Here is a 14,259-nt window from a genome sequence, read left to right on the forward strand (position 1 = left end):
ACTTACTTAATGGTATAAACTCCAGAAATAAAATGAAAATGGTCTACTTCATGGGCCCTGGAGTCACCCGGACCTGAGCTGGGCTGGAATTTAAGACCTTTGGCAAGTTAGTCGGACTCTCCAAGACCCACGTTCCCTCGTCTGTAAAATAAAGATTAAAAAATTACTTCCTCTTTTACAGAGTTTTATAGAGAGTAAATTTTGCATGCAAAGTGCTTTGCATAGGGCTAAGCACATAGGAAAAGAGATCCATCAACTATGGAGAGTGATTTTATTATCCTCGCGTTGCTTAGAACAGCTTTTCTTGTTTATTGGGTTTGGGTCCGTCAGATACGTGAAATGATAACTACAGCCTATTTATTGCCAACTGCAGTCATCGCTGCTGATGCCTGCGGCTCACACCCGGTCCCCAGGTGACATGAACAAAGAGAAAGCATCGGACTCCCGGAGCTCAAGCTGCCCAGGGGGCTATGGACCCTGCAGCCTTCCTTCAGCTTCTCTTATCCTGGGAAATTTCTTTTCCTGGTCTCTTGATTGAGCAGGCATGACTTTAATGAACTCAGATTATACAGAAAATATAAAGAAAAGAGAAAACATCTCTTGAAATCTCACTGCCTGGAAAAAACATCATTGCTCTTCCAAGGCTTTTCTCTGTAGACCTTTCTACATGCAAGTTTACAAAAAGCGCTACCTCACTCTGCTTTCTGTTTTGTACCTGTTGTTGACTCAAGAGTATCTTTAATTTGCTTGCGAGGGAGCCACATGTTCCCTCTTTGCAGGGCTCGATCCTTGAGCAACCGCGTTTTGTGCACAGGCACAGTGCTAGTAAAACATGGTGGTCACAGGAAAACATTCACACCCACCTTTCAACAACAACTGTGCTCAAACACTGAGGTGAGCCGCAAGGTCCAACCGGATTTTAAAAACAAGGTGAAGCCAGAGGCACTTGTTTTTTCTTAGGAAAACACTGGAGAGAACGAAGGCTGGGCTCCAGTCTGTGCTGTGTGGCACACCCTATTCCCTAAATGGCTATTACTTGAGGAATGTGAAACTTGTGGAACTCAACTTTTAATAAAATGAGAACTCGCCGTAACCTCAGTATATTTTCAGGGTTTAAAACCTTATTTTATCTAGATCACAACTCTTTCAGTCTTGGCGTCAGAAGGTTATTTCTGAGTGCTAAACAAACATGAAAAATATGGCTCTGGACTCCGCGGTGCTGTCCCCTGCCAGGTTGGGGTTCACCCTGGAGGCAAGCATGTGTGAGTCCTTATCCTCTGGATAAGCCAGTGGTCTACAGACTCAAATCTCCAAGGCCCTAGCGCAGGGCACGCTCACAGGACCAAAGTCTGACCTCCAGGATTCACTTCCCCCTGCCAGAAGCCGTAGCCTTGGATGGAGTGATGTCAGCGCACCAGGACTGTCTTCACCCTTTTTATCGTCTTCTTCTTCCTATGCCCACTGCTTAAAAAGTCAAGGACGGTGTGGCTCCTCCACTTTCAGATAATGAGAATGCAGTTCTCCTGATAGAATCTGTATTAGGTAAACATCTGCTGATTCAAAGAGATTGTATTCATAATACTTAAACTTGGAAAAGATTTGATGGAATCAGATTTACTCTACAAGTGGTGTAAAATAATCTCATACAAATCTGATCATTTTTATGAATCAAGATGGTACTGAAAATCAGACTACAGGGGTCAAGGTTGAAGCATAACAGGGAGCAAAGAGAGTGACGTGGAATCTAGCACCTACCATGCTGCTGGACAGGTTAGCTGGGCTCCTCAGCTATGGTGAGGCCAGCAGGCAGACTAAAGGGATGGCTCAGGTTGGCTACCAAGGAAGAAGTTTAAAAAGACAAGTTCATTTCAGGTTAGCCTGGGTCTTCCCACCAGAGAATAAAACCCTGTTTAGCAACCTGGAACCCAAAGGAATTTCCCAAGAAGCTACGGCAGGAAATAGCTGAAACGTTCCACCAACAGGGCCACCGAATCCCTGCTCATGGCCATCAGGGCACAGGAAGGGGGGGGCTTCCCTGGGTCTTCGGTGGGAGACAAGAGAAGACAGGGGTGATGGAATCTACCAGGCTGTTTGTGTCTCATTCCTCCCGTTTTCCCTCCTGAGTAGGCAATGGCCAAAGAAAGTACATTTTCACCACCAGACAACGTAATATTCAAATATACTTTATGCACAAGGCTATCCCACTCTCTGTAGGCTATTTACAGTGAGAATAACACAGGAAAACTGCCCAGGGACCAGGTTTCATTGGAGTCCTGGCCTCTAGGGCAACATTTCTCAGATGTGGTCTGCAGACCCCCAGCACCAGCATCACATGCGGGTTTGTAGGAGTAAATGCTCTGGTCCTATCCCTAATCTACTGAGTTTTGGGCACTCTGGGGACAGGACCCGGCAATCTGTGCTTGAATATGCCTCTAGGTAATTCTGATGCAAGCTGAAGCTTGAGAATACCAGCCTAGTGGAAAGAACCTGGGAGGGGATCCAGGAGACCTAATTCAGGTGCCAGCTCTGGATTCCACGGTCTAATTCCATGAAACTCAATGAATGACTATGATGGGCCTCTTTGTGCATTGAAGCTAACATGAGGATATGAGGATCTGAGGCAAATTAAGCATGATTCTTAGTCTCATATGGCACAAAATCACCTACGTTCCATTGCTTCTCTAGGACAGGGACTATTTTTGTTGTTCATTTTGTGTTTCTGGTGCCTGCAGTATCATAGGCACTCAATAAGCCTCTGGTAGATCAAGTGTGACAGACAAGTGCTACTACACCATTCATCCGCAATCTTAATGATGCCCAAGTCTGGCAACCACCAGCCACCACTGATTCGATATTCATCATGTGGGTGCTGAGTGCGTATGATACATCAGCTCATCAATCCATTCAGACTCCTGTGTTGTGGCTGATAATTTTAGTCCCACTCTGCACATGAGAATTTTAAGTGAAGTGTCCCATGTCACACAGCTGGAACATCGCAGAACCAATGTGGAATCTAGAAACATCTTACCGTGAAGCTCATGATGGTCAACATGGTGCTGTAAAGTGACTCTGAGATAAATTTTCCCCAAAGCCCCTGTAGTTGGTGGCTGGGGACCTTCTTACCATGTTCTTACAACCACCCTTTGCACACATCATCACCTTCTAAGGCCAAAGCTAAGAAAACCACCAAGTACTAGGAGAGTTGCAGCACAGGTATCTATACTTTAGAATTTCATAGGTCTGTAAGACAAATCTTAAAGTGAAAGTGATAGATATGGGATCAGCAACTTTTCGTTTTGCCAAGCATAAACCTCTCCCCTTTCCAAGTAGAAATCAACTGCTACCATCATTTCCTCCCGGGAATAAAAAAAGTATTGTAAAAAAAATTACAAGGAATGCAAGTTAGGAAATAAAGGAGATCCTATTGCATTACATGTATTTTCTCATGTACAATGATCATTGGTTCTAGTTTTCTTGCTTTTCACTACATTGGCATTTGGTTTTTATTGATCTCAAGAAAATAGACAGTGGTGGGGAAAATATACTAAGGGAATATTGTTAAAAAGCCAGGCAGAACCGTTCTTAGGTAGAATGAAAGTGGGTGCATGGCCAGACCAGGCCAGCTTTCAAAGGGCAGTGGCTATGCTTGGGGAGTTGGGACAGAAGCAAGTCTAATCCCAAAGCCCAAATACATGGGGAAGCAGGGTGTGGGCAGCACATCATGGGCCAGTGTCAACACCAAGGTGAATGTGGCAATAAACAGGAGAAGCCACCCCAGGTCTGAAGCCAGTCTATAGCCTCAGCACCTGGGTAACTACAGCTACCAATGAAACAGAAGCTCGTTCGCACTTCTCCCTCTGGCTCTCTTCATGATCTTCCCTTCCTCCTTATTAGAAGCCAAAGATTAATTTAACATTTGCCACCTACTATTTTCTTGTAAGCAATTCAAGGCCAGGAGGGACCTAGTTGGGTGGAGTTGAGTCAGAAGCTGTTAAGGAAAAGGGGTTCACATCCCAAGCAAGTCTTACCCTACTAGGAGGTGGTCCATGGTCATCCAAATAAGTGGAATTTCCTAGAAAAAAAAAAAAGAAGAAGAAATTTTAAAACCCTGAAGGAATTTAATGCAAAACATTGAAAATAAGCATTATAGAGATTTCTCTTTTCCAACAACAGTACCAAAGAAGAATGGGTCATGAATCACCAGTTTGGCCAGGTTTTGCTGATATTACCATGCTTGGCGACAGTTTCAACAGCTGCATTCCACACATACAAGTATGCACAGACAGTTTCAACAGCTGCATTCCACACATACAAGTATGCACACAAACACACACACAGAAACATGTGCCATTGTTCCTCCCCCATTACAGCCATTTTCCTTATCCACAGTGTCAGTTATTATAGCCAATCGTACTCTGAAAATATCACAAGCAAACTTCCACAAGTAAACAACTGATAAGTTTTAAATTGTGAGCCATTCTGAGTAGGGTGATGAAATCTCCCACTGTCCTGCTCTCTCACCTGGGAAGTGAATCATTCCTTTGTCTAGCATGTCCATGCTGTATACTCTACTCACCCTTTTGTCATCTAGTAGTTGTCAATTCTCAATCATCTGTCACTGTATTGCAGTCCCTATGTTTAAGCTACTTTATTTTGTTTAATAATGGCCCCACAGTATCAATAGTGAAGCTGGAAATCCAGATATGCCAAAGAGAAGCTGCAAAGTGCTTTTGTTAAATGAAGGTGAAGGCTCTTGACTAAATAAAAAAAAAAGATTATACGCTCAACTTGCTAAAATGTATGATAAGAATGAATCTTCTATCCTTGAAATTGTGAAGAAGGAAAAAGTAAATTGTTGAAATTGTTTATCATTGGTGCTGTTAATCTCTTATTGTACCTAATTTATAAATTAAACTTTATCTTTGGTATGAGAAAAAAAATACTATCTATATAGGGTTCCACACTAGCTACAGTTTCAGGCATCCACTGGGGTCTTGGAACGTATACCCTGAGGGTAAGGAGGGACTGACTGGTCTGTAGAGTTTACCTTACACTATGAGTTCTCCAACTTCAGTCTACATCAGAATTAGCTGGACAAAGGTTCATTACAAACACAGAATGCCTGGCCCCAGACCCACTGTTCTGATTCAGTATCTCTGAGTATTTGCATTTCTAACCAGCTCCCCAGCGATGCTACACAGCTGGTCACAGGAAGCACATGATGAGAACCCCCTGTGCTCCACTTCTGCAGACTGCTTTGCAGGTGTCACCTCTCCATCAGCTTTTCAATCGAGCCCACTTCTGAAGCCTGATGTGTCTGCACTGACAGCCACGACTGCATGTGAACGTCCAGGGTGCACGATATTGTTTCCCAATGAATAAAAGACTCGGAGGCATTCGGAAAGCAGTGAAGCTTCAGATTTCCCTTTATGTGCCAGATAATCTAAAAAGTGTTTTGTAGGTATTCATATTCATTCATCGAATTCGAATATCTGAGGTGGGCTAGAATTGTCCTCATTGTACGGAGACCTGGAGAAAGTCCCTAACTCAGTCACCAGTCACAGAACTGTTACACCACAGGGAGAAGGGAAGCCTAGTTTTCCCAGGGTATGTCCAGGCAGCTGCCATTCTAAAAGGCCTACCTTGCATCTTGCCATCTCCAGCTTGTGTGCACCCAGACACTACAGATGTTACCATCTGACAATGTCTGATCAGAGGGGGTATCCAATAATGCAGTTGATACAATCTGAGGAACCCATCCAAGATGAGTAATGATCATTGAGTCTAGAGGAAATCACCTTTCCCCAGATGTAAAGATGACCAGACTTCCTCATAGAACTGAAGGCAGGAAATGTTGGAAGCATAAGAATATTTATAGAGGGCAGTAGATTAAGGGGCAAGATAAATGTCCTAGTTTGAGTGGATGAAAGGTGCTTTTGACAGTGGAGAGCAAAAGTGACTTAAGAAGTTGGAATAAAATGGGGAAGCAGAGCTTAAGCCAGGGACAGTTCAACTAAGTAAATGTATCCAAACATAATAAATAAGTGGGTTTGGCTTACAGGTTTTTCCACACTGAGTCATCACCCATTCCCTTTTCTTTGCAGTTTGTGATTTATAACCCACTCCATGTCCACAAGGACTGTACTCACCAGCCTTTTGTAGATGGCAAAGGGAAAATGGGACTCAAGTTTAGCACACAAGACATTCACTTTCCATGCTCATAATTGGACTATTTTCCAGGAACCTTTCAAATGTAAACACGATTAACAATTTGTTAGATCTTAATTGCTATGCTGAACTCCTCTAGGAATGCACCTAGACAGGATGTAAGATCTAGATCAGACTTAGTAAAGAGGACAGGTGTAACAGAACACAGAGAAAGAGCTGCCTGGGTCTGGAGAGCTGTTCAGAAATATTCCACCATCATGTCGCTGGTAGAGGGCCAGCATTTCCATCTGCTCATTGTGGGAATGCCTCTTCTCCAGGGGGGGTGTGGGAAACCCCCAAAACCCTCCACTGTGTCCTCCACATATCAATCTCTAGGACCAAAGAGGGCTCAAGTAACAAAATGTTTCTAAAATATAAAAGTTTCCATAAGAACAAGATCCTAAAATTTTCTAAAAGGGATGATTTCGATGCCCAATTGCTGCCCAGAGGATGTCTACAGGCATCTCCTGCTTTGCCTGTCCCAAAGGAAGCTCTTCATTTGCTCCAATTCCATCCTCCAAACTTCTGCTTCCCCTGTCTTCCTCACTGGGTTACACAACTTGTCCCTCCCCTCAAACATGTCCCCTTTTCAGGTCAAAGCCCAAGAGTCACCCTTGATCCATCTCTTCCCTACTCTGTACATAACCAACAAAATCACAAGTCCTGATGGCTCAGTCTTCAACATATCACTCAAAGCTGACCGCTTCTCACCATCCCCTGTGCCTTCTGTACCTCCCCTGGGTCTCTTCACTCATTGCAGTTTTCTTCCCTACCCATATGGAAACTAGTGCACGCTTCACCTAGTCAGATCAGATCAGCCTTTTGTTTCACATCTGCTTCTCTAAGCACATGCTAGTCAACATGGTCTGTAAGAACCTACACAATGTAGGTCCTTCCTCCCACCCAGCCTCCCCTGGCCACAGCATTCCTCTCTGAGCTCCAGGACACATCAGCCGGCAGCCAACCAAGGCTCATTGAGCTGGCTCTTTCCTCTTCCAGAACAGCTCTTCCCCACCCTCTTCATCCAGGCTCCGCTCAGTCACTTCCTTACAGATGTTCACATCTGGGGTGAGTGTCTGGCCTAGAGAGTAAGATGGTAGGTAAGATGCTGACAGCCCACACTGGAGCATGTGGGTTGGGTTCCTGATTCCAGTTGCCCATCAGTGTAGACCCTGGGAGGAAGCAGAGGATGGCTCAAGTTTCTGCCACCCACTCAGGAGACCTGGATTGAGTTACTAGCTGTCAGCTCCAGCCCTTGCCGGCATTCGGAAAGTGAACAAGCAGAAAGGAGCACTTATTCATTCTCTCTCTCTGCCTTTCAAAATGAATCAATCCATAATTGAAAAATAAAATAGTATGCTCACTGATTGGTTTACTCTCTTACTGTCTTTTTCAACTAGCATATAAGCTCCTTGCCAACTTGTCCATCGCTACAGTTCCTAGAAAGGAGCTTGGAACAGAGTAAGCACTCAGTGTTTGCTTACTGAGTAAAATCCTGGGTTAACCTGTTGTCTACACCAGAAATCTTACAGAGCACCTCTTCCCCTGTGGAAGGACCTGGAAACCAGTAAGTTCACAGAGGCCTGCATCATAACCTTTATTGAACGCTAATGATTTGCCAGGTGCTTCATGAAGAGTGCACGGATCCCACCAGGTGAAGTAAGCTAAGCGTCTCACCAAGCCACTCAGCCAACTAACAACAGTGTAGAACTGGAACCCACACATGTAGCTTGACTGCTCTGATTAGTTCTTGCTCTGGAAAATGCAAGGATCTTCTAAGATAATTCATTATTTTCTGACCATCTTCTCCCTCCATCCTCCACTCTGCTCCCTTCTTTACAGAGGACTCTCACCATCACATGCCATGGCGCGAGAACGAGTCAGCCCTCTTAACAGTTCTTTCTGCACACAGGAGGGACAGGGCTCACCACTGCTGGCCCTTGGACCCTGGGTGCCGTAATCTCACCAGCAGTTCCCCACATTGCTGTCAACAGTTATCAAAGCCCAGAGGCTGTACGGGCCTCACCCTGGTAACAGGTTCTGAAAAGAGCAAGCAGCTACCTGGACACAGGGTGTTCCATCAGCTGCAGACAGCCAGTTTCTCATTTCTAGGGCACAACTGTTATCACTCGGGATTTAGGTACAGCTTTTCATCCTAGGACTTGATGCTTTCACGGTGCAAAGTCAACGCAACTGACACAATTTCTGCAACTAGAGTTGGGAACGTATTCCCTGTGGAGGTCAAAGGGTGAACACTGCTATCCAGAGGGGCTGTCCTGAGTCGGCTTCCATGCAGCAAAGAAGCGCTGGCTGCTGGGCCTTGTGGAGGATTCTGGAGATGGTAAGTGGTGGGCAAAATCAGAGCCAAGCCCTCCCAGCCTTTGAGCACAGCTCAAGATCTAAAACCAGGAAAAGGAAGAAAAGGTACCGGAGGGATGGCAGTGGGTGGTGGCCCGGACACCCGCCCTCACCCGCGGCCCCCTCCACGTACCTGTGTATCTCCACCCTAGGCACTGCAGATTCAGACTGCAGCCTCCCAAGAGGCAGCACAGAGAACGCTACAGGCACATCCTTCTCCTCTTTCCAGAAAGCAAGCTGAACCCTTAGCATTGTGATTCGAGCCTCCTTGTCCTATCTCAAGTCCTTCCTTTGAGGATCCAGAAATACAGTATCAGATTGGGTATTGCGGCTCAGAAAGTTAAGCCACAGCTTGAGACACTTGTGTCCCAGACTGGACACCCCCAGCATTTCTGTTTCTGATCTGGCATCCTGCAATGCACCCTGGGAAAGAATGGCTCAAGTGTGTGGTCCCAAGCTACCCACAAGGAAGATCAAGATGGAGTTTCTGGTCTCTGGCTTCAACGTGCCAGCTCTGGCTATTGCAGACATCTTTCCATTCCTCCCTCCCTCCCTCCCTTCCACCCCGTCCCTCCCTTTGCGTATCACTCTGCCTTTCAAATAAATAAATCTTGTTTAAAAAGAAAGAAATATAGGGGCGGCACTTTGGCGCAGTAGGTTAATCCTCTGCGGGCAGTGCCATATGGGTGCCAGTTTAAGTCCTGGCTGTTCTTCCAATCCAGCTCTCTGCTGTAGCCTAGGAAAGCAGCAGAGATGGCCCAAGCACTTGGGCCCCTGCATCTGTGTGGGAGACCCGGAAGAAGCTCCTGACTCCTGGCTTTGGATTGACCCAGCTCCATCCGTAGTGGCCATTTGGGGAGTGAACCAGTGGATGGAAGACCTCTCTCTCTCTGTCTCTCCCTCTCACTGTCTGTAATTCTACCTCTCAAATAAATAATAATCTTAAAAAGAAAGAAAGAAAGAAAGAAAGACAGTAGTCTTCTCAAAGTGGAGAAAAAGAAGACACATACCCCGTGTTTCCACTCCTACCATTGGTCAAACTTCCAAGTAGAGCCTGTCTGAACTGCCAAGAATTCACCAGCAAGGCTGGCACAGAGACCACACTCTAACAGGAGATTCAGCTTATACAGGCTTCAGATGGGTGGAGGAGTCAGAGGTGGCTTCTGCCTCGAAGCCACACACCAGCCCATGGAGCTGTCCCACATGCTGCTGGCATGGTGCTTACATGATTCTATCAACATGATAACATTCATAGACCTTACACCAAAATAACACACTAGTGGTTTCACATGTTTTTGAAAATGCCCTGTAGAAGGCCAGTGATCTCAGATTTTGAAACCAGAAAATGCCAATAAGACCTAAATCTCACCCTAGCCCTAACTCTTCATGAAGGACACATCCCAGAGACAGTACAAATACAACATGTGAGGTCATGTGTCACTGTGACAAGGTGTTGACTCCAAGTACATGGGCGATGCAGCTTGCGTGTTGACCAGAGTCCTTGTAGGGTCATGCATGTGTCAAGGTCTCCATACTTACAAGCCATTTTTAGCAAAGATGTATTTCAGGAAACTCACGTGAAATCTGATGCCAGAAACTAGGAGGCCAAAATCTGTGCCCCAAAATCTGAAGATTTCTGGCTGTTTACCATAATATATCCATGTTTCCCGACAGAACCACGCTAACCATATAAGAATGCTCTAGTCTTCTATGACAAGACAATGAATCTGAAAAATTAGACGAAGTGTACTGAAACAGGCTAAATCTTGTTAGGAGAGAATGCCCCCAAGAAATGTTCATTCCACTGTGAATACACTGCTTACCCTTCTCAAAATTTTCCACATACACATCTGTAAAAATGGAATCAGCCTCTCAGTTACTGTATGGAATACATGAGGATAATTTCATCCTATGGAAAACACTCAGGAGAATATCTACTCATCAGAGGCACCAGCAAGTGTTTGCTAGCAGTGCTGGTTGCACGAGAGCCACCTTCTCTGCCTTGTGGGGAGCAACTGGGAGCAACTTGGACTAGACTGTTACTGGAATTCAGACTTATTCTATGCATCTGCTCTCCCACAATATGGCGCTGGGAGAGGAGGAAACAGCTTCTACACAGCTGCCTCCAGTTCAACCAATAAACTGTAGGACCTGCTCCTGATTGGAGGAGAGCAGCGTACTCGGCGTGTGGGTAGCAGAGTTGGGATTGGCGGAAGAGGACTATAAAGGAGGAGAGAGACAACATGCACCAGGAACATCTAAGAGGAACATCTATCTGAAGGAACACCTGTGCAGCCCCCGAGAGAGCCAGCCGGCGGTGTGCCGCTCCCCCGCGGAAGTGGGGAAAGTGGCAGGGGGAACCGCCCTTCCACAGAGGTGGAAGGGACGGTAGCCAACCCGGGAAGAACCAGCAGCAAACCTGTGGAGGGCCGAGCAGACAAAAGAACAGCGCAGGGTCCTGTGTCGTTCCTCCACGAAGAGGGGGAACGACACTGCTTCTCCCCTCTCTCACTCAGCTTTTATCCTCCACTGCACATTTCACTCATCTGCAATGCTTTTAAGAAATGTTGATGCCAAGCCCTAGCCTTAGCTACTCTGATTTAATTATTCTGGGACAAGTCCCAAGCATCTCACATTTTTTAAAGTTCCTCAGGTAATTCTAACGTCTAGCCAGAGTTGAGAACCATTGAGCTACCAAATACAAATGAACATACTTTGTGATTCAGGCTAAATCTCTTTTTCCAGAAGTTAAAAAATAAAAAAAAAAAAGGAGATTTTAATCAGACTTATGTCAATCACGGGTCACCTTCATCACTCCCCGGGGAGGTCACGGGTCACAGGACAACACAGATGCAGCATGGTTAATCACAGAACCACTGCCAAGGGAGGGCAGCACCAGGGGACTCTGGTCAGCACCTGTTCCAGGGCTGTGAAGAGACTGAAAAGGGCTGGGGCTGGTGCACAGGCTGCCTAGGAGTGTGCAGGCACAGGGTAGCTCTGGGCATGGAGCTCACCCTTCAAACTACATGGGTCCCCCTAAACCTTTCTGGGACTCCTAATATCTTTTCAAGGAGAATTGTTGGGGCTGGCACTATGGCATAGCAGGTTAAGCTTCCACCTGCAGCACCAGCATCTCGTATGGACACTGATTCGAGTCCCAGCTGCTCCACTTCTGATCCAGCTCTCTGCTATGGCCTAGGAAAGCAGTAGAAGGTGGCCCTAGTGCTTGGGCCCCTGCACCCCCATGGGAGATCCGAGGAAGCTCCTGGGTCTTGGCTACAGATGGGCCCAGCTCTGACCATTATGGCCATTTCGGGAGTGAACCAGCAGATGGAAGACCTCTCTCTCTGTGTCTCTCCCTCTCTCTGTCTGGAACTTTGCCTCTTAAATAAATTAATCTTAAAAAAAGAAAAAAAAAGAAAAGAATTATTGTTCCTGCAGTGTGTTGTTGTGTTGAACTTCTTGCTTCATGCATCAAGTGAGGAGGTAAAACCCAATCCTCCATCCGCCTGGAATTCCCCCAGCCCCTGCCTGACTTACACAACCAGGAACTATCCCACCAGTCCTGGAGAAGCCTTGTGATCCCGCGAACACAGTCAATGGGCCCACGGGATCTACAAGGAAGAGGCCCCTGGAAAAACGGAAGCGAAAACTCTGTGTTCCCAGCACAGAGGAGCATCCCTTCCTTCCCAGCATTGGGCCCGGCATGGAGAGGGGGTGAGGGAACTTGGTCTGCAGGGGCGCCCAACGCCCAGGAGAATCCAACAGAGACCAGCACAATGAATAAAGAAACTGCCAGGATCGCCAGCATGAGGGAGGACTACTGAATACAAGAGCCAGGGCTCCTAGTATTTTAAATAGCAACAGTCACTCTTAAATAAGAGAGTGTGGGAAGAAGCCCAGAACCACTTAACAGATTCAGTACCACTAAGTGAACTGACCAGTGACAACCAACAGTAGCTCCAGGGTCATGGAGGCATCCAGGTGGAAATCCTAGACCTGCCCTTCAGTTCTGTGACCTTGGAGACATCTTATAATTTTCCCGAGGTTCAATGGTCCCATCTGCGCCATAAGGCTACTAACTCATTGAGGTATCAGGAAAATTTAATGCATTAAAGATAAATTTGTTTTAAATTAAATGTAAAATTAAATCCAGCTTATATATAAACTTAGCACAGTGCCTATCAAATAGTAAATGCTCAATGAATGTCACTGGTCCTTTATCTTACATTACCCAATTGTATCAGTTGTGTCATCTCATTTGGGAGGGTGGAGAGACAGAGAGAAAACGCCTCCATCTACTGGTTCATTCCCCAAATGCCTGCAATAGCTGAGGTTGGACCAAAGCAAAAGCAGGAGCCAGGAGCTCAATCCAGGTCTCCCACGCAGGTAGCAGGGACTCAAGCAATTAAGTCTTCACCTGCTGCCTCGAAGGGTGAATAGTAGCAGGAAGCTGAATCGGGATCAGAGCGGGGACTCAAATCCAGGCATTTGACGTGGGAGGCAGGCGTCCCAACCAGGTCCTAACCACTAAGTCAGACGCCCACATCTCATGTTATAATTCTGTTTCTTATTCAGGAAATCAAAGGGAATCCTGAGTTCAGAAAAGTAATTTATTGTGTAAAGGGTGAATATTAATATAAAATAATTAGTAAATTCTATTACTTTCTGATAGTGAATTGAGATGTATTCTAAAATGCACAAACTTTTTTTCCCAATTATGTGAACTACATTTAGCGAAGTGCAAATGAACTTCCAGAGCCTCAGAAGATATAATTTATTCTTGACTCTGAAGTCATGCATTAGCAGATCTATTTTTGTCTGAATTGGTCCCTGAAGAACAAAAGTGTTTTAATGCTAATTCCCCTTATAGGAACCATAACATGCATTAGTGTCAATGTCAAAAAGCCACCTCGACACTGTCAGTTTTGATCAGACACAAGCAATTCTTTCCAAAGCCTTTCTTCACGGGTCCTTTAAAGTCATAATCATCAGTGACTGGGAACCTTCCGTGTCTTACTCAGAAGCTGTTTCACACTGGATCCTTGGTGGCACCACACAATCGTGCCCCGGCATCACCTCCTGGAGCTGGGGCCTCGGGAGAGAGGCTGGCGATGAAGGAGTCACTGTAGAAGGCGATGCTGCAACTCTGCCTTGTCCTTGCCAAAAAATTATGCTAATGCCACACTTTCCACCATCAGCACGGGTTGCATTTCTCTGAGAGGGAGCTGTCAGCACACACCAGCCATGGTGAACAATGAGGAGTTTGTATGCAGAGTAAATGCCTCCAATAGCCCCATTTCTTATAATTAACACGGTCCCCAAAACACTGTAATGAAGGAAAATTGCTGGCACAGCTTTATTTACGCTTTAATGAAATTATTTTCCACTGAATTAAAACAAATGGCTTCATTTTCTATCAATATTTAAATATTTTCACAAAGATATCTTTTTAAAAAGCCTTGGATGCTCACCCAACCAGTTAACACAGGCAAAAGTGTCCTGAAAACACAAGAGGGCCTCAAAAAGTTTGTACAAAGTGGAATTAAAAGATAAGCTTAGGGGCTGGCACTGTGGCACAGTAGGTTAATCCTCTGCCTGTGGCACCGCATCCCATATGGGTGCTGGTTCTAGTCTTGGCTGCTCTTCTTCCAATTCAGCTCTCTGCTATGGCCTGGGAAAGCAGTAGAAGAT

At 45.7% G+C, this 14,259-nt stretch overlaps 1 protein-coding gene across 1 annotated transcript in view; it reads right to left on the reverse strand.

The window, feature by feature from the left end:
* UST (uronyl 2-sulfotransferase) overlaps positions 1-14,259 on the reverse strand; it is a 312,517-nt gene that overhangs the window by 184,001 nt on the left and 114,257 nt on the right. The window contains exon 2 of the mRNA XM_051836817.2: positions 4,029-4,072. Coding sequence (XP_051692777.1) covers positions 4,029-4,072 — 44 coding nt within the window. The remainder of the gene's footprint in view (positions 1-4,028; positions 4,073-14,259) is intronic.

The sequence above is a fragment of the Oryctolagus cuniculus genome, chromosome 5 (assembly GCF_964237555.1).
Source record: "Oryctolagus cuniculus chromosome 5, mOryCun1.1, whole genome shotgun sequence".
NCBI classification, from domain to species: domain Eukaryota; kingdom Metazoa; phylum Chordata; class Mammalia; order Lagomorpha; family Leporidae; genus Oryctolagus; species Oryctolagus cuniculus.